Source organism: Pristiophorus japonicus, chromosome 14 (genome assembly GCF_044704955.1).
Source record: "Pristiophorus japonicus isolate sPriJap1 chromosome 14, sPriJap1.hap1, whole genome shotgun sequence".
Lineage (NCBI taxonomy): Eukaryota > Metazoa > Chordata > Chondrichthyes > Pristiophoridae > Pristiophorus > Pristiophorus japonicus.
In genome coordinates this window covers 37,188,062-37,213,658 of record NC_091990.1, presented here as the reverse complement: position 1 = coordinate 37,213,658, position 25,597 = coordinate 37,188,062, and the positions used below count along the sequence as shown (strand labels likewise).

The 25,597-nt window shown below is 44.8% G+C and overlaps 1 protein-coding gene and 1 long non-coding RNA gene across 3 annotated transcripts in view; one reads left to right on the top strand and one right to left on the bottom strand.

Annotated features, from left to right (window-relative positions):
• Positions 1–3,494, bottom strand: part of LOC139279876 (zinc finger and BTB domain-containing protein 8B-like) — a 73,564-nt gene extending 70,070 nt beyond the window's left edge. Inside the window, exons 1-2 of one of the 2 annotated variants that reach the window (XM_070899172.1) lie at positions 3,440–3,494; positions 898–1,870 (exon numbers count right to left, since the gene is read on the bottom strand). In XM_070899172.1, the coding sequence (XP_070755273.1) occupies positions 898–1,831 (934 nt within the window). In that variant the 5' untranslated portion in view covers positions 1,832–1,870; positions 3,440–3,494. Of the gene's footprint in view, positions 1–897; positions 1,871–3,049; positions 3,190–3,439 lie in introns of those variants that run through there. The other variant, XM_070899173.1, reaches the window with a different exon arrangement.
• A 261-nt stretch (positions 3,495–3,755) lies between these two features.
• On the top strand, positions 3,756–25,201 carry LOC139279361 (uncharacterized). The gene is made up of 3 exons (XR_011596456.1): positions 3,756–3,832; positions 4,169–4,324; positions 24,622–25,201. It is a non-coding gene; the product is annotated as an uncharacterized lncRNA (long non-coding RNA).
• Positions 25,202–25,597: the final 396 nt, after the last annotated feature.

The window sequence follows — 25,597 nt, the reverse complement described above, 5'->3', positions numbered from 1 at the left end:
TCAATCCCTGAACACAGACAGGACGAGCAGTGAAATCAATCTCTTTGCAACTCTTCAGTTTTAGGAAGGTTTTTTTATACAAAAGGAGCTGATTCAAAAGGAGAAATCACCTCTGGAGGCAGAACAGTGATGTTAAGTAATTTAGCAGTACAGCTATCATAAAGTACCATTTGTTAAAAACACATTTTAAGAAACAGCAACTCCTGCCCTGGTTACCCTGCCATCAGTACAAGCAGAGACATAAAACTTCTGATTTACTCAAGTCTCAGTTACATAAATAGGATCGTATTCATGGGAAAAACCAGAATGAATTGTGGGAATTATGTAATTGTGATCCCTAAGAATATCCCTAGATATTCTGATTTGTTATTAAATGTTGATACATGTCACGTTGGATCAAGGAAATGTGTAATGTACGGAAAAACACAACTCAAAACAAAGGAATAAGAACTGAGCAGCATGATCTGTAACTGACAAGAATTACTGGCCCGCCACAAACACACACTGATCCAACCCTGCATCTCATACACACAGCCATTGGAAGACACTTACTGAAACCATCCAGCTTGTGCCCAAGGTTTGTCCAAATATCTTCATGTTGGAACACATTGGTTGCCTCACTGGACCAGTCACACTCTCAATCACTGGTGTATTGCTAACCATACTGATCTTCAGCTATTTGACCAGTCTTAAACTAAACCTGATCTGAATTTGTGTGGGTTTTAGACAGAAGGCCTCAATGCCAAGCTAAAACTGACATGGTTGACTTTACCAAACCCTTTGGTTGCTGATCAGACCAACTTTTTCCTCAGCATTACATCAGTTACATTAATGCTACTCCTCCTGAGTACTGCTGTCATGATCCACTTAGGCAGTGGTTAGTAATGAGGATCTCACCTGCATCCTCCCCATACCAATCACTCTGTACATCCATCATATTAGAGAAGGAGCCCCCTCCATCCTCCGGACGCCCCCCTCTGGAAAAATGCTGCATCAGGTCCTCCTTCCGCTGGACATTCCCTGTCCTCAGTAAAACCTCCAAGAACTGCTTCATCTGATAATTCTCATAAGCTATCTCCATAGCTGGAGCAGACTGCAGCCTCTCCTCAGTCTGGTCTGTGGCAGATGGTGTAAACTGTTGAAATCTGTCAACTGATTCTACTTCATCCTCGTCAAACTCAACTTTAGGTTCTGGAAGTTTAGGTAGCGATGCAGAGTGAAGTTTCTCTGGAGAAAGGCTATCCTGATCTTTCTGTACAAGATCGATGGCGTGATAAGCATTGCATTCATTCCAGGGAAGCCCTTTATTATTGTCAGGGCTTGACTCTTTCTGCTGTTGAACTGATGGAACAGGGTTTGGACACTGATTCCTACAAAAAGACACAGCGTCTCCAAAGGCTGCTACATTATTCCCGTTCTCCACATGATTGCAGTTATCGTCCTTCTCATCTTTCACACAGATGTCAAGAGAAGATCTGATGTACAATTTGCAAAAGCTGACCACGTCAGTCATCTGCAGGTAACTAGCAGCTGACATAACTTCAATAACATTCTTACTGCAAAGGTTCAGCTTTCCCGAATAAAGAAAGTCCAGAATTATGGAAAAGGCCTCAGATGTGACAATGTCCAGGGAGGCAGTGCTGGGACGCCCGCTATCATGGATATAGTGAATCAGCAAGGCTCTGAAGTAGCCACTGTTCGCAAATAGAATATTCCGGTGAGCTTTGAAGATCCTCCCCTCCACAATAATGCTGCAGTCACAGAAAAAGTCCTGCTTCCGCTGCTCATTTAGTTCTCCCAGAAGTTTGGTGCAATATGATGTGACCTCCATCTTTCATGAGCAGGACTTTGTCAAAAGATGTTTTGTTGCCTGTAAAATAGATAACTTTAAAAGGTCAAAAGAGGGTTTTTAAAAATTAATTTGTCTGTTCAAAGTCTAGGATATTAGTGCTGCAGCTGGAATTATTTTCCACTCTGGCACCCAGTGTCAGCATCAAACAATCTCAGATCAAATATAATAAAGCTTTTGGAAATAAAGGAAGTATAAAATTATGGAAAAGTCCTCAGATATCACAATATCTAGGAGAAAAATCTCCCGTTGCTGTGTCCCAAAAATTCACTTTGACCCCAATTAACGAGCCCAATCCCTGCCACACCAATTACATTTTCCACTTCCTACATAAGCTTTCCTTACAGCCTCTCCATCCAGACCGCTAACAAATGTCTACTTGAGCTAGCTTATGAACAGTTTTGTGCGATGCAGTCATGATTACTAGAAACTACACAAAATGTGAACGAAACACTGGCTGGTACTATGTTAGAGAATGAATGCTGATCTGAAGGTGGCATTCATGAATGCAAAGATTGCTGGAATGCCAGTGATGGTACAGGCACTAGCTGACTGAGCCATTGCGGATCTCTGTTAAGCACCCATCAGTGTTTCCAATGGGTCTTTGAATAACAAAATAAAACTGGACATTTAATTTTGATTCAGGACAAGGGAGACACAAATGCACATATAATGTGAGATAAACTAGATGTTTGGATACGATTTAAAAATGTTTGAACTGCATTGATGGATAGAAGTAAAATAACTATCTACATAATCAAATCAGAGGTTCAGAGCATGGAGTGTACAATGGGCTAGGCTAGTATTGAATGTTATCAGTAAATCCAGTAACAAAATTAAATACCTATTATAGTACACTGTTGACAAAAATAAAGAAACTCACTCTTACTACTACTGCATTGAAAAATACTAATATTTTCATTCATAAAAACACATTTTAGAACAAAATGTCTCAAAATGCTTCACACAATACTGAGCTTTTTAAAACAGCAGTGCTGGTTTTTCATGTAGCTATTGGATTCAATTTAATTTTGCTATCCTCAATTTAAAACTAAAAAGTGATTTAGAGGAGTTTGATTTTAAAAATAGCTAAAAGTACTAAACTTGTTTATGAAAACTGGATGTCGAGTAGCAAATAGTAGGATACCCATGACATCTAGGATTTCCAAAATGTGAATACTATTTATTAAAGTAACAAACCTGTAATTAGGAAGCTCGATGCTGCTATTGTTTCAGGATCTCTTTTAATGGGCTATTTTTTTTAAATATTCGGTTCTTAGCTCTTTATGACGTCACGGAGACTTTATTTGACCCCAAAATAAGAAGCCTTTAGGAACTAAACTTCCTATGAAACGCCAGGCCCATCAAATTAAATACCGAGGCTGAGAATTGAAAATTAAATCACTCCAGTGGTTCTAACTGTCCTGCTGCAGTACAGCACTTAACAGTTCCCAATGAATACTACAGCACCTCAGAGTTTAGGACTACAAGCTCTCATTCTCCACAGCAAACATCCGCCCGCCTTTCACTCCCATTGTTGTCTCAGTGACTCGCTAAAGGCCAGAATCGCCCAACTGGCTCCATATTTACCTTTTCTGCCTTTGCTCGAAGCAAATATCTCACCGCTGCCCCCGCGCCCACACACCTCGCCAACCTAACCCAACCTCGCACCGGAAGCCGCCGCGGCGCTCACTGATCGACAGCAGCGCGTACCCATCAGCGCCGCCAGCTGGCGAGTGAATCAGCGCTGTGGCGAATGGAAGTTGGAGGAGGAGGAGAAGGAGGGCGGGACTTGGGTGGGGGAGCCATCAAGTTAGGTTACACGGACTGAAGGCCACTGCGCGTGCGCGTGACGCTGCAGCTGGGAGTTCGAGTCTTTTTGCTGATTGGTCGCTGCGGCAGCCCGCCCGGAAAGAACTACATTTCCCAGAGGGCGGCGCGCTGAGCCCAACGAAGCTGTTGCTGGTCCACGTCAGTGGGATGGTAAGTGGCTGGAGGCCAGTAGTGGTTTCTGCTCTCTTTGTTGACATCCGAAGAAAGCATTGGTAACTGAGCCAGTTCTCTTCCTTCCCGCCGCCGCCCCAGCTGCCGAGTGTATAGCGTGTGGTGTGGGCGCTGACGGGAGTGTTGGGCCTGGCTGCTCCCCTCCAGTCCGGCCCTCGAATGACCCCATTGTTCACACCGCCTGAAGGCTGCTCCTCACAATCCCGCTGCAAACACGCCAAATCCACGGATTACCGCCCCCCCACCCCTCAAACTGCACTCTGCTTTATGCTTGGATCTGAGGCCGTACGTTAATTCTTATTATTTTATTTCCAGTTATTCCCTTCACTTGATGACAAACGGATAACCAGTACCGAAATGCGGTAATGCATTTGTGGAGGTATAACAAGGCAAGGGAACACACATGACACTGTAGAGGAACAAAGGGACCTGTGAGTGCAAGTCCACAGATCGCTGAAGGTAGCAGGCCAGGTAGATAAGCTGGTTAAGAAAGCATCTGGAATACTTACCTTTATTAGTCGAGGCATGGAATACAAGAGCAAGGAGGTTATGCTTGAACTGTATAAAACACTGGTTAGGCTGCAGCTGGAGTACTATGTGCAGTTCTGGTCACCACATTACAGGAAAGATGTGATTGCACTGGAAAGGGTGCAGAAAAGATTTACAAGAATGTTGCCTGGACTGGAGAATTTTGTCTGAGGAAAAATTGGAGATGCTGGGTCTGTTTTCTTTAGAACAGAGGAGGCTGAGGGGAGACCTGATTGAGATGTATAAAATTATGAGGGGCCTGAATAGAGTGGATAGGAAGGACTTGTTTTCCATTGGCAGAGGGGTTAACAACCAGGGGGCATAGATTTAAAATAAATGGGGGGATGTTTTAGCGAAGATATGAGGGGAAATTTCTTCACCCAGAGGGTGGTAGGTGTCTGGAACTCACTGCCTGAAAGGATGGTACAGTTTTGGTCTCTGTGTATTTAAGGAAGGATATACTTGCATTGGAGGCTGTTCAGAGAAGGTTCACTAGGTTGATTCCGGAGATGAGGGGGTTGACTTATGAAGATAGGTTGGGCCTATACTCATTGGAGTTCAGAAGAATGAAAGGTGATCTTATCGAAACATATAAGATAATGAGGGGGCTTGACAAGGTGGATGCAGAGAGGATATTTCCACTCATACGGGAAACTAAAACTAGGGGGCATAGTCTCAGAATAAGGGGCCACCCATTTAAAACTGAGATGAGGAGGAATTTCTTCTCTAATGGTTGTAAATCTATGGAATTCTCTGCCTCAGAGCTGTGAAGGCTGCGTTATTGAATATATTTAAGGCGGAGATAGGCAGATTTTTGAGCGTTAAGGGAGTAAAGGGTTATGGGGAGTGGGCAGGGAACTGGAGCTGAGTCTGATCAGATCAGCCATGATCTTGAATGGCAGAGCAGGCTCGAGGGGCCAAATGGCCTACTCGTGCTCCTATTTCTTATGTTCTTATGGTAGAAGCAGAAAGCCTCACCACATTTAAAACTTACTTGGATATGCACTTAAAGTGCCATAACCTACAGAGCTACAGACCAAGAGCTGGAAAGTGGGATTAGGCTGGATAGCTCTTGGTCGGCTGGCACGGACATGATGGGCCGAAATGGCCTCCTTCCGTGCTGTAAATTTCTATGATTCTATGAACATGCTAATGTGCTTGAGGTTGTTCACATTGACCTGAATAGAGAGGAAAATTGGGCAGGGTGCAGAACAGATGGCCTCTTCGTTGTCTCCTGTTCTGTGCCCAGAAGCTGAATTTCACCCCACATGATGTTTCTCTATCAAAGCTTGAATTTTAAGTTTAACCTTGTTGGCTAGCGCCTTTTATTATTTATGGCCCTCAATTATTCTCTCCTTGAACAGACATTAGTGGCCTTGTGAGGTGACAGTAAAGGTGTCAATATAAAAAATGTTCACACAGTACAGATGGTGTTAAAAATAAGAACAATATTATAAAGCAACACCGGTTCAAGTTTCATTTTTGTTTAGGTTTATCTTTTTTTTATTGATGTTATGCCATCTTGTGTATATATTAGTTACACATGTTCATTCTTGCATGATTTGTCAACTTTGATCTTAATTATACCATGGTTGGAACTGAGCACTACAATATATTACATGTGTCGTTTCAAACAATGGGGTGGTTCTGTGAACCAGGATGCAGGAAAAATAACACCCCAGGCACCCACGTAGAAATGCAATCACAGCAGTTTTAATCTACCAGGTTCGGTGCTACTCTAGAATTTTAAAAAAAAATCAAGCCGAATTGCATTACATTAAAAAACTTGTAAATATAGTGCTTTACATTTCCTTAGGATGTCCCACAATAATTTAAAAGCGATAAATTACTTTTGACACATAATCATTCTTCTTTTGTCAGGTAACATGGCAACCAACTTGTACACAGCAAGGTCCCAAAAACAGCAGTGAGATGAATAACCAGTTAATCTGTTTAAGTGGTGTTGATTCAGGGAGTAATATTGGCCTAAACACAGAGTAAACTCAACGTTCCTGTTCAAAAAAGCGCCATGGGATGTTTTAATGTCCGCTTGAACAGGCAGAATGAATTTTGGTTTAATGGATCACATGAAAGACTTTTATAGATACTAAAAGTTTTGTGTCAATAAGAATGTAGATTGATCCATTCTAACCATGTGGTAAGCATGGATCCCGAGAAACCTCTGCTCTCAGACGTTCCATTCCTCTAGTACCCCCCCCCCCCCCCCCCCCCCCGGCTCGTTCTCAAGGCATTCCACTTTCTGTCAAGCCTCATTTCTTGCTTCCTACTTCCCCTCATCCTGCCTCAAACCGTCCCCTTGCTCGCTCGTGGTCCTCTAATTGGGCTGCTTCTAATGATTCAAGAGATATACAAGTGTGAATGCAATCACCTGCAACTAGAGACTGGGTAATTAAATCTGCTCTCAACAGGTAATATCTATTGGACCTGTGTTGTAATGCCCCAAAATCTTATTTTTCCCAGATAACCTGTAGAGATATTTTAATGTACTGTATATTCTGTTTACAGGAAAGTGAATATATTTGAGGGTTGCTGCTTGTATCTTGCTCACGTTCTCTCTCATTTTGTTGTTTTGTTTTTCTCTGCTTCATTTTCTATCTTTGTGTCTTGTTCGTCAGCCCATTCCTTCCTAAATTCTGGGCTTGCCAAACCATGTTGGTAGTTGAATTGGCACTGGCTGTGGTCCATGCAGTCAGAGCAACAATGGTTGCTGAGATTCTCTCCAAGAATCTCTACCCCATTAACAAGTTACTATGGATTTGCAATAATGCAATCTTGCCGTGTTGCTCGCATCCAATAATTTTTTTTTAAGTTCCTTTTAGCATTAGTTTCTTCTGGCTACATTTCTAATAATCATTTTTGTTTAATGTTTTTTTTAAAGAGCCCTATTCACCAATGATGAATAACTTTCAAAATATCTTTCCAGAACTGGATACAGATTCAGTAGTAGCCTTCAAAAAGGAATTGGATAAATACTTGAAAGAGAAAAACTTGCAGGGATCTGGGGATAGAGCAGGGGAGTAGGACTAACTGGATTGCTCTCCGAAAGAGGACTCGATGGCCCGAAAGGCCTCCTTTACTACTGTGCTGTACTATTCTGTGATTCTATAACTGGCTTCGAAAGACTAAGAAACCAGTAATAAAAATGGAAATGTTACGGATATTTTATTTCTCCAATAGTAAAACACAATATTATTAGGAATAATTGAACAGAAGCTGAGATATTAAATAATATTTAATATTTTGCATGAAAACGTGTTCCCTCTTGTGGTTGTTCTGAGAACCAGTAACGTCCACATATTGGCATACATGCCAATCTTAAATAACTGTCAGGAGTTGTCACAGCCCCAAAAAGCTGACAACTCATGAATGACCCTGATTTATTATAAGCAAATGAGCTATGGAAACAAATAGCTAAGTTGTAACATAAGCTGTACTTGTATCCAGCAGCCCTTCACTCATTAGAGGGGTGAAAAAAAATATGAAAAGTTTTATATTTCACAATTGATAGATTTTTAATTTAAAAAAAACAAAGTGAATATTTAGATTTTCAACAGGCTAACCAGCCAGCACTTATCCAAAAGTTACTTCAACAGTCACTCCCACATAAACACCAATGCTCAGACAGAGGCACTGTAAGCCCTTCAGATCCAGTTCATTGACCTCATCCAACTGCCCAGCTTTTTACAGAAGCAACCTTGTTTCGTCCAACCATCACAGTTCATACTGGCACTCCCCCTTTCTCTCTTCCCCCCCCCCCCCATCACCCAATTCAGCCTGATCTTTCCTCAACACCCCCACCCCACCCCAACCCAGTTCATGCTTGCACTTTCCCTCAACCCCACAGTTAATTCTGGCACTCTTGCTCCCCACTTGACATTATTCCTCAGACTTTTTTTCCCAGACATTAATCCCTCTTGAACAAGCCAACGACATCCTTTCTTGCATCATCCTTGATATTCTTTGCTGAATCTACTGTGGCACCCATCACTATCTTCCCCCAGAGCAGTAACCTCAACTACCTCATACACTATTTCCAGTCGACTGACTCACCCGGCTCACTTCTCAGCGGTGAACTTCTCTGACCCTCACCCCATCCTGCTCGGCTCTTCCACTGTTCCCCCTTCTGGGTCTACCGACAGTTCATCAATCACCACCTGCTCTGTACCACCATCCAGAATATTTGCTTACTCACAAACAAGCCTCTCGATATCCTGGCACTGACAGAAACCAGACTTACAGGTGGTGAATCCTTCCCCACCATCGAAGCCACCTTGCTTGGCTATACATTCTGTTACTTGCCCCACATGCACTGCTACGGTGATAACATAGCTCCTATCGCCAAATCATATCTTGATCTCTGTCTCTGTTGCTCTGGCACCTTCTTCCCTTCGAGCCTCTCACCCGCTTCCATCTATCTCATCTCTAACTCAAAAGTCTGCTATATATCATCCTTCCAAGCCCGGTGCTGACATTCCTCCAAGTTCCCTGTTCTCTCCTCTCTTAGCCTCTGCTGCAAGCAATTTTTCATCCTCACTGATTTCAACCGACACCTAAACTCCCCAGCTCTTTTCCTTTGATGCCTCCTCTCCATTCACCTCACTCAATCTTCATATGTTCTTCTCCATCCATTCCCACAATTAACCCCTTGACCATACTATTTCTCATGCCCTATCCACTACTACGGTTTTGGTCACCGGCTATCTGTGATCACCTCTTCATCTCTCATCACCCACATCCCCCTACTTCTGCCCCCGGCACCGCAAACCCCCTGATACCACCTCCTCCAATCCCCAACTCCTCCATCCCAAAACCAAGTAAAGAGCTCCTTGTTTCTAAGACAGTTCTCCCCAACTACCATCATATCTTTAGTTTCTCCCGTAACGTTCCAATGTCCTCAAACATGTTACCTCCCAGCTTCATGCCTATCTCTCCCGAAACTCCCTGCTCAAAGCCTTCCAGTCGGCTTCTGCCCTTTTTGCCACCTGGTGCAGGAAACTGCACCATCAGCAGAATTGATGATATGAATTGATAGGGGTGCAGGTCCACAGACAATTCCTCACATGTAGGCAGCCATCTCAACTTGGTCATTTGGAGAGGAGCTGGGTGAGAGCGAGAAAGAAAAATTCCTCCTCCTTCCTGCTTCTGGAATGAAAGACAGAGCGACAATCGGGGTCTGGCTGAGGGAAATGCTAGTTATCTGACCAGTCCATTATAAAACTGAACACAGTACCCCAGAAGCAGTCTGACCAGTTCACTTTAAAACACAGAAATCTACAATAGAAAGTAAAAAGAAAGACTTGCATTTATATAGCGCCTTTCACGACCTTAGGACATCCCAAAGTGCTTTACAGCCAGTGAAGTACTTTTGAAGTGCAGTCACTTTGTGATGTAGGAAAGGAGAAAATACAGATTTAAAAATGTGAATAATATGATGGTTAAGTCATTTTTTTCTGCCTTTGTTTTTCTTCATTGGGAGTGTTACGGTTCACCAGTGCTGGTTGGAAAACCAATTCAGATACAGTGTTCTGAAATATATGTATTAGTCCTATTTCTAATGATTCTGTCTCTTTATATCTATAACTCCATTGGCTTTTAAAATATTGCTGAGTTTGTCCGGCTGTGATTTTTGCAATCGCACTGTAAAAGATCAAGGGTCACCTACTAATGTCTTTTGTATCAACAGATTATACCTTGTATATTCAGCAGTACAGTGTGACATTGCTAAATACTAATGATTATATATTGAAAATAAAAGTAATTCTTCGAGAAGCAGGATGGGATTCGTTTTATGTGATGGAAGAAATGACTGAAACCTGAATTTGCCACCAGGAGGCACCAGAGAGCTAACCAAATGATTTGTTTTGCAGCTCTGATGAATTTCCAAGACACAGATAAGAAGTTCAAGGAACACTCAATTATAAAAAAAAAAATATTACATTTAATTACCATTCTTATAGTGTTACCCTTAACTTCTATCAGCACTAACTAATACCTGATGTGCTACTATTTGTACAGTATCTGATGTTATTTTTATTTGCATACAAGATGTGCAGTGCCAAATATTTCAGAGAAAACCACACCAGGGATTCTGTTTCCTAGCACATGGGAGCGCTTAAAGCCCTCCAGAATTCAAAAAGAACAGATTTCTGTTAAGTCTCCGAAAAGGGTGAATGAAACAAACGGCAGAATGGTACATTTTGAATTAGATTATATAATGTGATCCTTATAAAACAGCGTATCATCGAACTTGCTATGAACAGTGCTGTAGGAGATCATGTAGTTTAACATTGGTGTGATAGCTTGTGTCACACATCTTGTGTCACACTTTGGTGACGTACTTTTTGATTGATTGAAATAAAAAATCACAACTCTGTAACTGCACTGAGGCACAGTAGTCGAAAGAGGGGTTATAAGGAAATGCACAAAGGTGACAAATTATGTTTCTGTGTTTGTTTTTTAAACTGTTTTAAATCTTTATTTTTTCACCTATATCTGGGCAGGTGTATAATGTGATGGTGCGCAATTATGTATCAAGGCACTCATTGGGATGGCCATGGAAAATAGAAGCTGAAGGGTCATGTGAGGATGAAATGATCTAAATCGAGCAGCAATCAGACGGATCTGCACTTCCCTTGCAGGGTTGGGATAGCGACAATACCTCCTGGGTGGCTGATGACGCACATCCTAGTCGTCCTCCTCCTGCGCCACCTCCTCCTGCTTTTTGCGCCTCCTCTTGAGGTGGTACTGCTGGATCGACCTCCAGCGGCTGTCCCCTCATGACAGCCATGTTATGCAGCATGCAGCAGACGACCACGAAGGTGGAAACGCGTTCAGGCGAGTACTGCCATGCGCCATAAGAGCGGTCCAGGCAACGGAACCTCTGTTTGAGGATCCCAATGCAGTGCTCAATGATGCACTGAATGGCAGAATGAGTGTTGTTGTAGGCATGCTCGCCCGCAGTCCTGGGGTTCCGAAGAGGAGTCGGCAGCCAAGTGTAGAGCGGATATCCCTTGTCCCCAAGCAGCAATCCACAATCCTGGTTTGGCCCAGTGAAGACGGCGGGCACACTATTCTGGCACAGGATGTAGGAATCGTGGCTGCTGCCTGGATACCTGGCACCAACTGCCAGGATCCTGAGCTGGTGGTCGCACACCAGCTGGACATTCAGGGAGTGGAATCCCTTTCTGTTCATGAATATCTCTGGATGGTTTTGTGGCGCCCTCAGTCTGACGTTTGTGTAGTCGATGGCCCCCTGCACCCTGGGAGAACACTACCGCAGGTCGGGGCTATAGAGCTGGAGCGCCAAGCCCTGGAACATCGAGAGCCACCTCGACCTGCGTGGGAACGCCACCGCAGGTTAGGGCTATAAATAGAGCTGGAGCGCTGGGCCCTGGAACATTGTGGGCGAAGGTGCGGCGAATGAGTGTACAGGGCCCAGAAGATCCGAGGGCAGCAGGGGCAGCACGGGCCTGCCCACACTGAGATATGTGTGTGTACTAGGTCCGTGCAGCAGAGCAGGTCTCCAGTCATCCTGGTTCAACCCTTGCCACTGGATAAAGGCCTAGCTCTGTTGAGCCCGTGTGGTGGCTGATGTGCAATGGTAACCAAACGTTAAAAAAAATCCACGCACAGGCATCTTCTCCCCCCTCAATTGGAGTTCAGGACTGGAACATCGGGTCCTTCATTGAAACATCTGTGAACTCTTGTGGAAGCAAGTCATCCTTGTTTGAGGGACCGCCTATGATATATGAGAATCCACCAATCAAAATAGACAACTTCATTATTGTTTATCTAAAGATTTATGTATTAGCTATTTCGCAATACTATTCCCTCATGATCCATGCCCAACACCTCCCCTTCCCACTATAGTTAATCTCCAAAACTCTACAACCCTCACATTCTGTCAAATGCCAGTTCCCCCAAATCTCAGCATTCCCTCTACACTGCTGTTGAAACAAAGATATTCTCCCCCACCAATGCTAGCAAAACCCAAGATCTCCTTCATCCCTAGTGCTATCCTATCTACAACTCACCATGAGCAGCACCACCGCAGATCTGGTAGAAGCATATTAAAAGCAGTCAGTCACTACACAAAGATGACATACTACTGATCCCATACTACAAGTGCAAAACAATCTTAAAATATATGCTTCTCATCTGGAGCTTGACACTGACGAGCATATTCCAATTTACAAAGTTCCCTGACCTAAACAAGAATTGAACTCAATGTCCCAAGGATCTGATTTCTTAAAAATTAGACTTTGAGGTCGATCCTCTGACTGTGGTACACTATTACTCCTTATCCTTCTCAAACTCTCTGCAGCTTTTGACATGGTTGACCTCCTTCACGCCTCCATTGGCCGGCTGAGTGGAACTGCCCTCGCCTGGTTGCACTCTTACCTATGCAGATATAGCCAGAGAATCTCCAGCAATGACTTCCCTTCTTACTATCTCTAGAGTCCCTCCAGGATTTATCCTTGTCCCCCTCCTATTTTTCATCTACATGCTGCCCCTCGGTGACATAATTCAAAGACGTGGCATTCAGGTCCACATGTACGTTGTTGACGCCCAGCTCTACTTCACCACCACCTCTCTTAATCCCTCCACTGCCTCTGTTGTCAAATTGCTTGTCCTACATCCAGTCTTGGATGAGCTGCAGTTTCCTCCACTTAAATACTGGGAAGATCAAAGACATTGACTTCAGCCCTTGCCTCCAATTCTATCCTCCTCCCTGGCCACCATCTTGAGTTGAATCAGACAGTTCACAACTTGCACAGTTTTATTGAGCCCTGAGCTTCCAACCACATATCCTCTCCATCACCGCACTTCCACCTCTGAAACATAGCCAATTTCCGCCCCTGCCTCACCTTATCTGCTGCTGAAACCCTCATCCGTGCTTTTGTTCCCTCCAGACCCGACTATTTCAATGCTCACCTGGTCGTCTTTCCCTCTTCCACCCTCCAAAAACTTGAGCTCATCCAAAACTCTGCTGCCCGTATTCTAACCCGCACCAGCTTCCTTTCGCCTATCACTCCTGTGCTCGCTGACCAACATTGGCTCCCGGTCCACCAAGCCACAATTTATTAAATTCTCATCCTCATGTTCAAATTCCTCCGTGGCCTTGCCCCTCCCTACCTTTGTAACCTCCTCCAGCCCGACAACCCTCAAGACATCGATCCTCCAAACTCTGGACTTTCGTGCACCCCACTCCCTTCACCCCAATATTGGCGGTTGTGCCTTCAGCTGCCTAGGCCTGAAGCACTGGAATTCAAAGCCACTCCATTTCTCCACCTCGCCTACTTTTAAGATCCTTCTCAAAACTTACCTCTTTGACCAAGTTTTGAGTCACCTGTCTTAATATCTCCTCCTTTGGCTCGGTGTCAATTCTGATCTTATTACGCACCTGTGAAGCACTTGGGGTGTTTTCTGACATTAAGGGCGCTATATAAATACAAAGTTATTGTTAAAGAGCAGAGCTCGATCTTACCAGCCGGATAATGCATTCTGCATTACATGCACACTCTTGTCCTTATTAAACAGCCTATCTGACTTATCAAGAACAAAGCAGTGGGAGAGCCGCTGGTAATATTATAAAACTTGTCATGGCTGGTACATTATTTTATCCATCACACTTCAATGTCTCGCACGTCACATCACACTGTCCGTGTGTAACGGTTTGTGTCACACTGGGCTCTTTTTTCCAAAATGATCTGAAAACAAATTAGAAGATGACATTTTTGGTTCTGGAGTTTCAATCAATGTTCACTTTTTTATCAATATAACTGTAAAATGTATGTGTGCTGGTTGGTCTAAAGAGGACTCAGCTGAATCAGCACTGATGGGGCCAGTAATAGCCCTGAAGGGCTTCAGATGACATCAAAATCCACAAAATAAAGTTTTCATTAGTTTCTGAAGGTCACTTACATTCAAGATCAAATGATAGTCCCATCATTTATACTCTCTATAGTCTCATATGACAACTGTGGCTCAGTGGGTAACGCATTCGACTCTGAGTCGGAAGGTTGTGGGTTTGTCCCATTCCAGCGACTTGAGCACAAATCTAGGCTGACACGCCAGTGCAGAACTGAGGAAGTGCTGCACTGTCGGAGGTGCCAGCTTTTGGATGAGACCTTAAACTGAAGCCCCATCAATTCCCATGGCACTATTTCAAAGAAGAGCAGGGGAGTTATCCCCAGTGTCCTGGCCAATATTTATCCTTCAATCAACATAACAAAAACAATTTATCTGGTCATTATCACATTGCTGTTTGTGGGAGCTTGCTGTGCGCAAATTGGCTGCTGTGTTTCCCACATTAAAACAGTGACTATACTCCAAAAATACTTCATTGGCTGTAAAGCGCCTTGAGACATCCGGTAATCGTGAAAGGCGCTTTATAAAAGCAAATCTTTTTCAATAAGGAGTATAAAGTACCAATGACAGTCAAATGCAGCTGATATAATAAGAATTGAAGAAGAGGCTGCAATTCTATTGCGTGATAGCATTACATGATTTGCAGGAGAGAATGATACTGAGAATAATGGATACTCAGGAGTGTTTTAAATCAGTAGTTTAATCAAAAGGTTTAGATGACTTACTAAACAATAAGAACAAAGCCGGAGCATACCATGGTGTTTTTGTTGAGAAGCCCAGGTGAAGGCCCAAGATGCAAAGATTACAAAGGTTGAAAAGAATAGAGGATGAGATACATTGGGTAATAGTGATTGGGGCTGAAATTCGGTTGCTATAACACCAGCTGATAACACCGGTGGTTGCCATTGACTGGGCGGCAGTGACTTCACGGCCACGTTGATGCCAAGTGCGAAATTCGATTCTGGTTTTCAAGGGCGGAGAGAATTGCCGCCCTGCCGACTATCGACATGGAAATTATGACATCTCGCCAAATATACTTTTGCTGCCTCACTTACCGGCTGGCGGCCAACATGCCACAAAATGTTGGCGTATTGGCCGCCAGCCGATAAGTGAGGGTTAGGATTCTGGGGCGTCATTTAAATAGAGTTGCAGCCAGGGCACAGAGGTCGCAGAGTCGTGCAGCGCTTGGTCCTCACACAGTGCGTACGTGTTGGTGTGCTGCGTCTGCTGACTACTCAGCTTGACTATTAGGATTTCCCAAACATTGGTGGGCTTCAGGTTGTTGACACTGGCAACTCGAATCTCGCTGTTACCTCTGCAAATCAACGGGCGGTGATGGCACACCACCTCATCCAGCGGTGAAGACTTCAAAAATTCATTTATTTAACAGAAAAGCCATAATATGATGCAAAATAACACAACATGACGCCATATTCCTCAGCAAATAATCAAACCCACAAGACCCCTTCAAACATTCCCAACGACATCCAAGTGCAACTATTTACATGAGTTCATTTTTCAACAAGGTAGCCATCTCTGACGACTATCGAACAATTATTTGCTGGTTCATCCAAGTGACACTATTTGCATGAGTTCAGACTTAAACAAGGAGGAGCAGTAGGTGTGGAGGGCTAGGGAGGGGTGGCGGGGTGAAGGGAAGTGATGGGAAAGTATTCAGCAAAACCCATTAAACATAATGAGTTCAGACTTAAACAAGGTTGAACAAGGCCAGCATCTGTGGCCACCATCCCCCAGTTTAATAGGTTTTGCTGAATACTTTCCCATCACTTCCCTTCTCCCCACCACCCCTCCCTAGCCCTCCAATACCTCTTACTCCTCCTCAGGGCCTGCAGCAAGGCTGGTAAGTCAGTTGCTCACATTGCGCCGCTGCCACACATGATGGTCTAGCAGGACGCCCCGACCAGCTCGGGCCCTGGAAGACCCAGCTGCGGACTGCATCACCTCAGCATGGGCGGCAGCACTCTGGTGTGGATGGGTTGCAGAGAGCGACAGGTGCAAAGGCGGAATGATGTCCTGAGAGAGGACATCAGATTCCAACAGGCCCGACACGCTGCCACTCCCCCGGGGCAGAGCCTCAGCATCTGGAGCAATCAGGGTGAGCACAGATTGCTGCCCTACTCAGCAATGTTGGGTCCCTGTTGAACTGATGTGGCCCCAGACACGATGGCAGCGGTCAGTGCGTCCGTGGCTTCAATTTGCTTCTGCATTAACACAGACTGCAACTGCGACTGCAGCACACCACAGAGCTGATTGATGCCACCACGCACTGACAACATTACATTATGCAGGCCTCCAATAGCGCGGCCTCTTGCTCAGTGGCTACTGCAATGTCAGCCATAGCCCGTGCCACCATGTCTGAGACCCCATGATCATTTGTTGCATCCGACATCCGTTGGTCTCTACCAAGGATGGGCTCAGTGGGCTGCTGGGAAACCGGTGCAAACCTTGAGGCGGACTTCTCCATCTTCACAACTAGTGCACCAAGACTCTTGGGCACCCTTGCCAGTACACCCAGCAGATCGCAGTGCAACCGCAATGATTGTCTTACGACAACCCGTAATTTGGCCTCCTCATCAGTGTGCGGCTGAGCATCACCCAGGCACGTGCTCACCCTCCGGGGAGCTGGTTCCCGGACTTCCCTCCCCTGTGGCGTTGCTGCAGGTCGCTGTGTCCCGGAGCATCACCCAGGGGCGCACTCACCCTGTGGAGAGCTGGTTCCCGGACCTCCCTCCCCCGTGGCTGCAGGCCACTGAGTCCCAGAGCATCACCCACCTCCACTTCCCCGACCACACCTTCCTCCCGAAAGCTGCTGGCCGCGTTCTCTGAGGCCGCTGCCTCCTGTGTGACGTCCATAGAGGTGTCTTCCTCCTCCTGTACAACATCTCCCGCAGTCGAAGGCTGATGTGCAGGCTCCAGGCCATCTGGTTGATCAGCTGAAAGCACAAAGCCAGAGAAGTGTGGTTACCTGCAGGGGAGGGGGCCAGGACATGGAAAGGCATTTGGAAATGCCAGTCTCATGGAAAGAGCTGAAGGATTGTGGTGTCAAGGCTAAACAGCTTGCTAAACCCTGCATTATCCCAAGGGGGTTCGGCCTCACCCACCGCCATCGCACCAACTTGAGGGTCCATCAGGATTGAGATAAGTTCCTCCAAAGCAATAAGGGGTTGGAGGTCTGGGACCCCTCATCCGGTCCTCATCTGCTCCCTTCGATTGTGGGTGACGATTAAAGAGATTGGCCTGCAAGATTAAAGAGAACATCAGAGTTAGTATCCTTCTATCAGTCTGTTGCAAGTGCCTTACATAGTTGAGTACATGTTACTGTATGAGGAAACATAGATTAGCTGCATGTCCTTGGTTTGCCAATGTTTGAATGAGGGGGCCAGGACCTAATAGTAACGGTGAGGCTACCGTCTTCCACACGCATATGAAGAGTGAGGAGATAATCATATGAGGGGTGGGTGTGAAGAACGGATGAGGAAGGTTACCAGTGCTTGCAGGCCCTTGGAGTGAGTGAGGCTGCAAATGTGAATGTTGCATCTCGCCTCACCAACGTAGAGCATGGGACCCAACACATTGACATTGAGGACAGATTGCACATTGAGCTGACAGCATGGCATTGTCAGGTTAATGTTAAAGATACCCTCAGTAACCGCGCCATGTTGTTCCATTTCCTGCGGCTTTGAGTGGCTGTCCTGAGCAGAGTGTCACCTGCTGACACTCTTTCAGCCACTTCCTTCCATCGGCGTCGAATGACCTGTGGCGGTGGCCTCCCAACCTCTGTCCTCCGTAGTTCTCAAGGGCTTGAAGGAGTGCATCGATGGCGGCATCCGCGAAGCGCTGGCGTGCTGCTGCTACATCTGTCATCTTCACCGTCTGACTGAGTGCGTCGGAAGCGAATATATCGACGAGGCAGTGAGACACCCAATCACCGCCTCAATTGAATGCAGGTGGCGCAGCTCCAAAGGCTGCTCAATGCATTGGCTGTAAGTGGCAAATCATCAACTGTAAAACGTGGCAATTTTGTAAAAATGTCACTGTTGCTGCCCCACTTAACGGCCCACTTAATGCCGTTTACAGCTTCCAGAGTAGCATGCAAAACCTAGATTTAAAGCTGCAATCCATTGTTCAGGCGGCAAAACTGAATTTTGCGGTTCCAGGTGGCAAATGGCGCCTGGCGTTAAAATCTGTACTCAGCCGGTTTCCCCTTATTTACTCCATCAAACCCTTCATTATCTTGAACAACTCTATTAAATCTCTCTTTAACCTTCTCTGCTCCAACCCCAGCTACTCTTGTTTCTCCACGTAACTGAAGTCTCGCATCCCTGGTACCATTCTAGTAAATCCCCTCTGCACACTCTCTGAGCCTTGACATCCAGCCTAAAATGTGGTTCCCAGAATTTGCCACAATTCTCCAGCTGGGGTCTAACCCAGTGTTTTGTAAAGGTTTAGCATAACCTTCTTGCTTTTGTACTCTATGCCTCTACTTATAAAGCCAATAATCCCATATGCCTTTTTAACAGCCTGCTCAACTTGTCCTGCCACCTTCAAAGACTTGTGTGCATACACCCCAGGGCTCTCTGTTCCTGCACCCCCTTTAAAATTGTACCATTTCGTTTATATTGCCTCTCCGCATTCTTTCTACAAAAATGAATCACTTCACACTTCTGCGTTCAATTTCATCTGCAATGCGTCTGTCCATTTCACCAGTCTGTCTGTTACTATCCTCCTCACTGTTTACTACATTTTTGAGTTTTGTGTCATCTGCAAATTTTGAAATGATACCCTGTATACCCACGTCCAAGACATTAATATATATCAAAAAAGCAGTGGTCCTAACACCGACCCCTGAAGGACACCACTGCACGCTTCCCTGCAGTCTGTAAAACAATCGTTCACCACTACTCTGCTTTCTGTCCCTTGGCCAATTTTGTATCCAAGTAGCCACTGCCCCTTTAATCCCATGGATTTCAATTTTTCTATTATGCTGTACTTCATCAAATTTTTGAAAGTTCTTATACACAACATCAACCCTCTCCGTTACTTCATTAAAGAACTCAATCAAGATAGTCAAGCACAATTTGCCTTTTGCAAATCCATGCTGGCTAAGCGCCAATTAATTTTGTCCCAGATTATCGTCTAAAAGTTTCCCTGCCACCGACGTAAGACTGACTGGCCTGTGGTTACCAAGTTTATCCGTTTCCCCTTTTTTAAACAGGGGTGTAAGATTTGCAATCCTCCAGTCCTCTGGCACCTCTCCCATATCTAAGGAGGATTGGAGGATTGTGGCCAGTGCGTCTGCAATTTTCACTCTTGTTTCCCTCAACAACCTACAACGCATCCCATCCGGACTGGGTGACTTCTATTTTGAGCAATGCCAATTTTTTAAGTGCCTCCTCTTTATCTATTTTTCTCCTATGCAATTTCTCTACTACCACCTCCTTTGCTGTGATATTGAAGCATCCTCTTCTTTTGTAAAGATAGATGCAAAGTACTCATTTTAGTACCTCAGCCATGCCCTCTTCCTCCACAGAAGATTTCCTTTTTGGTCCGTAGTCAGCCCCACCGTTCCTTTGACTACCCTTTTACTATTTATAGGTTTATAAAAAAAACTTTTGGGTTCCCTTTTATGTTATCTACTAACCTATTCTTGTATATTCTCTTTGTCCCTCTTATTTCCCTTTTACAGTTCTTCTCTGTACTTTTTGTATTCAGCTTGGTTCTCTACATTTATCATAAGCCTCCTTTTTCTGTTTCATTTTAATCTCTAGATCTTTAGTCATCCAGGGAGCTCTAGCTTTGGATGCTTTTCCTTTCCCCCTTGTGGAACTGTGTCTGGTCTGTAGCCGAACTATCTCCTCTTTTGAAGGCCTCCCACTTTCCTTCACAATCTGTCTGTATCTGTTTGTCTATCTCTCGCTTTGCCTCATATCTATGGGTATGTGTAGATATTTCTAGAATCATATAATCTTACAGCACAGAAGGAGGCTATTTGGCCCATTGTGCCGGTGCTGGCTCTTTGAAAGAGCTGTCCAATTTAGTCCCACACCCCAGCTTTTTCCCCATAACCCTGCAAATGAGTCCTCTTCAAGTACAAGTACAATTGCCTTTTAAAAGTTCCTATGGAATCTGATTCCAGTACCCTTTCAGGTAGTGCATTCCAGATCTTAACAACCCTCTGTGAGAAGACATTTCCCCTCTAGTTCTTTTGCCAATTATTTAAAATCTATGACCTCTGGTTGCTATAAATGTATATTGTACCTTTCTTGGGTGAGCCTCGAGGACATAACTATCATCTGAAAATATTACTTTATGAGGAACCTATGCTTGGTATGGAGCTAATGAACATTCTTTATATGTCTCCCCCTCTATGTATCTCTATGCCTTTCTACTTTAATACGTGTATCTCTCTTCGCCTTCATTTACTCTGTGTCTCATTCTGTATCTGGCTGGCTGTCACTCTCCCTTCAATTGTTGGTGTCACTATAATTGCCACTCTTAGAAAGTTTGACGTTGCTATACCACTCACCACTGCCTTTGATACAGACTGAGTACTTATACCAACAATTTATTCAGCATATAAGATTGATTAAATAGTAAATCCATAAAGTAGTAAGGAATATCGAATCTAAAATCCCAATAGATAATCAATATTAGTCAAAGAGGAGCAGATGAATTTTTATCCACTTTTAAAAAAATAATACACATTGGAAAATTGGGTTAGAATTCACCATTTGCATCGAAAGTTTTAATAATGTCGAGATGAGCTCACCTTTAAACTATCTTGCATAAATCAGTCCGAATTATATTATCAGTTGCACACACCAAATCAATCACAACAGAGAACATAGTGAGCGGACAACAATTTGAAATTGTATAGTGCCTTTAGCGTAGAAACATTCCAAAACACTTCATGGATGAGCCCTGGGGATAGACACCAGGGGCCCGAAATTCTTCGACACACTTACCGCCCAAAAACACAAGTTTCGTCAAAAAACAGGTACATACCACACGGCAGAAGTTTTATGAGTGACGTACCGTCGGGTGGTATGTACACCGCCAGCCCATGTAGACCACCCACGTCCCGCCCAAAAGTGCAAGTTTCATGACATACCGCTGGAACTGCATATCGTTCTGGAGAAGGTGCTTTTGAGTGGATCTTAAGTGGGCAGTATGTATGCAGAGCTGACAAGTATGTTTGATATATTACACAGATCTTTATAATTCTCCACAGTTTGATGTATTTTTAAAAGGATTGTAGTATTTTCTAGTGTTAGGCAATAATATAAATGGTCCAATACAGCCTTATTTACTCCTTTATTAATGACCGATAATAAACATTTTATTAGTCTCTTTTACCCCCCCGAAGTCTCTCTCACCGTGCCCCCCCCCCAAGTTTCTCACCCCCAAGTCTTTCTCACCCCCTCCCAAGTCTCTCAACTCCCCAGTCTCTTCCCCCCACCCCCCACATTGATCTCTCTTCTCCCGCCCCCAGCTTCTTCTTTTCCCCCCCCCGCAGCATCCCCTTCCCCCCACCCCCACGCAGCATCCTCTCTCCCTCCCTGCCCCCGCAGTGCCCTCTTCCCCCCCCGCCGCAGCATCCTCTCTTCCCCCCTCCCCCGCAAAGTCCTCTCTTCCCCTCCCCCCCCCCCGCGCAGCGTCCTCACTTCTCCCCCACCCCCGCCACTGCGATCTTTCTTCCCCCTCCTCCCCCCACCCCCACTGCGATCTCTTTCTCCCCCCCCCACTGCGATCTCTCTCCCCTCCCCCCCAGGTGATTTCTCTTCCTCCCCCCCCCCCCCCCACCCAGGCGATTTCTCTTCTCCCTCCCCCAGGCGATCTCTCTTCCCCCCCTCCCCCCCCACTGCGATCTTTCTTCCCCCTCCTCCCCCCCACTGCGATCTCTTCCCCCCCCCCCCACTGCGATCTCTTTCCCCCCCCCCAGCGATCTCTCTCCCCCACCCCTCCCCAAGCGATTTCTCTTCTCCCCACCGCCCCGCAAGCGAGATCTCCCCTGCCCCCCCAGCGATCTCTCTTCTTCTCCCCCCAAGCGATCTCTCTATCTTTCTTCCCCCCACAAGCGATTTCTCCCACCCCAAGTGATCTCTTCTCCCCCCCCCCTCCGCCCAGCGATCTGTCTCTCACCCCCCACAGCGATCTGTCTCTCACCCCCCACAGCGATCTGTCTCTCACCCCTCACAGTGATCTGTCTCTCACCCCCCACAGCGATCTGTCTCTCACTCTCCACAGCGATCTGTCTCTCATCCCCCACAGCGATCCCCCCCCCTCCCCCAACATTGATCTCTTCTTCCTCTCCCCCAACACCCCCCCAGCGATCTCAGGTCAGTCTCTGGCCTCTCTTCGGTGCCTCTTGGGGGGCAGAGCTTGACAGTTGCGCATGCATGCGCACAACTCAGGAGCTGATGATTCCCAAGTGGAAAGGCCTCCTCCGCCGCACACCGCCTGCTGCACTCCACCACCTCCCGCTGCACTCCGCTCCGCTTACCGCAGAGGAAAGCGGGATGAAACTCCCGCTCACTTGATCCCAGCGGTACCGGGCGGTAAAAAATGACGCACCGCCGAAAAATGGGGGGAACTTGTGTTTCACCAAATTCGGGCCTGGAAGAGAAAGATTCAGAGATGAGGAAGAAAGCTTACATGAAGAGATGAATTTTGAGAAGTCTTTTCAAGCAGGATAGGGAGGAAGAGAACTGAAAACATCTAGGGAGAGAGTTCCAGGGAGTAGAACCAAAATAGCTGAAGGCTGTACCACAAGTGGTGGGCAAAAGGTATGAGGAAATGCCAGAATCAGAGGAACAGTGTTCAGAGAGGTCATGGGCTGGAGAAGCTTGAAGAGGTAGGATGTATCAAGGCCATGGAAGGATTTATAGACCAGGGTGATCATTTTAAAATTAATATGTTGGGGAATGGATGCCAGTGAAGGTCAACAGTTAACACAGGAAAACAAGCAGCAGAGTTTTGGTTGTCATCCATAGTCATTGCTTTCTTCAGACATCACCTTCTCGTCCTAGCTTAACTAACATTAAATGTACATTATCTCTATTATAATGTAATAATGTTACTTTCACTCTTGCTGTGATGAGCAATTAACTAATACTTGTGTTACAATTTCTCAGTATTAAGTGACGCATTTTGGCCCGGATTTTGCAGTAGGAATAACGGTGAAGTTATCAGTGCTATTTCGGAGTAAATTAGACCGCAACTTCAGGCATCCACACATGTGCAGTTAAACACGAAAATCAGGAAGCTGCTGTCCGAGTTGCCCTGCTCCTCCACAAGCTTCGTTACACTGGTACCTCACTGAGAGACTTGACTTTCAAACACATAAAGGGTGTGAAGTTGCAGTACTTACCCACTAGTTACCCACTAAATATGGCAGAAAAATTTAGGGCTGATCCGTTCAAGTGTAAGTGAATTTTAACGGCATGATAAGTCTTACAACCTCTCTGGCACTGAAAATTTGCTTTTACGAATGTGGAGTCCATAATTTAATTTTATTTTTTCTTTCTGTCTCTTTTAGCTCTCTTTCTCTTAATCCCATCTTTCTTTCCCTCTCTATATTTCGCTTTCTGTACATAAAAGTCTGGGCAGCTGAATGTGTAATGAATGGCGAGCGCCGTTCGTTGACCGCTGACCACAGTATCCCGGCCCATCACTTGGCCTTGACTCCCCACATGCAACGCCACGATCAACAATTGCATTACGAGATGATATAATATTCCTTTTTTTTACTTGCATACCTTAGCTTGGAGATGAGAACACGCTGACATTTTCCTTTACTAAAGTCTGGCTTTTGAAATCTACCCACAAATCCTACAGAGATTCCAATTGTGGAATACTCACTGGGTCTTGTTTTGGGAACACAATAAAAATATCTCACCATAAAGTACAATTCACTCTGTAATTAGGAAGAGTTTAGGCACAATACATTCCAGAGAGTTTGTCATTTTTTTAACTGTCAAATTCATGTTTCTTTAATAACTCCAATAGGACAAATTATAATGTTTTATCAAATTTAATTTAAAATAATATATACAAATATAGAACAAAAAAGAGATTTAGAGTTTTGGCACATATAATATCACTTCAAACCTTTGATAATACTCAACCCTAGAACCATCAAAGCATAAACAAATGGTGCTTATTTTCATGTGACCTATAAATAGTAATGTTACTATAGTACTGTGGCATTACTTTGTGTTCACAATGCATCCACTCCCTTTGGTTTAAGCTGGAATTGTAAACAGATTTACAAAATTTATTCAGCGTGGGAAAGATTTAACAACTTGTATGTTTTTTATGAGTTGCAGGGTTCCAAATGGAATTCCTCCATAAGCCAATGTAACCACAATAATGTGACAGAGACGGATTGGTCTGAAATCAAGTTTTGTGGCCAGAGGCTTGAAATGTCATCTCTTAATTCATAAAGGGGACCAGGACATATCTCTCCACATTAAAAAGAAAACAAACAAGGAAACAGAACGAAGACTGAGTGCCCAGTTGCTCTGGAAACCAACAATACCTTCTGTGAGCCTGTACAATCTTCCCAGCTGTTTGACTGCAGGCTCCAAAGTGAGTTTCGTGAAGTCGGGTGTGAGTCACAGGCTGCGGTGTGGGCATGCTTGAAAGACCTGATTGCAAACAACAAAGCAGCATTCTCCCTCCTGTGTCACCCTATTGTGTGACATTTCTGTTGTACACCAAAGACTTGTGTTTTCTCTTTCACAGTGACAAAAAAACAGGATTGTAGTCTGGGTGACTGAGACACAGATCGTTGTGTTAGCCCTCAAATACAAAGAAGTGCACTATAATATAGGACTGAATAGGAAAAGTCCCAGTGGTCAGTATTTGAGCAGGAATGTTACAATAAAGTAATGGTTTTCACAAAGAAATATGTTGTCACTCTGTACAAGAACATCACTTAGAAATGCAGTCACCCAAAGTTTAGGCAGAAATTGTTTAGCATTTTGCTCATCCATTTGTTGGTAAAAATGGGCAGAAATCCAGTTTTAAGCATTTTTTATTTACTTTGAAGGGCTTTTATGTACACATTTCAAACACGCCATTGCTATTCAAATAACATACAGAGGATTGCTTGAAAGTTCTGCCAACTTTTATCATGGTTGGTGCATGTACAATTCATCCCAGGACTTGCCTTTGAATCTAAAAACTGAAGAAAGTCACATAAAAAATAACGTCCTTTCATGATAATACTGTCCATTGGGATCTGGATTCAGGGAATCGTGGTCGAGCACGCATTGGTATCTAGACTCTAAGGGGCGGGTA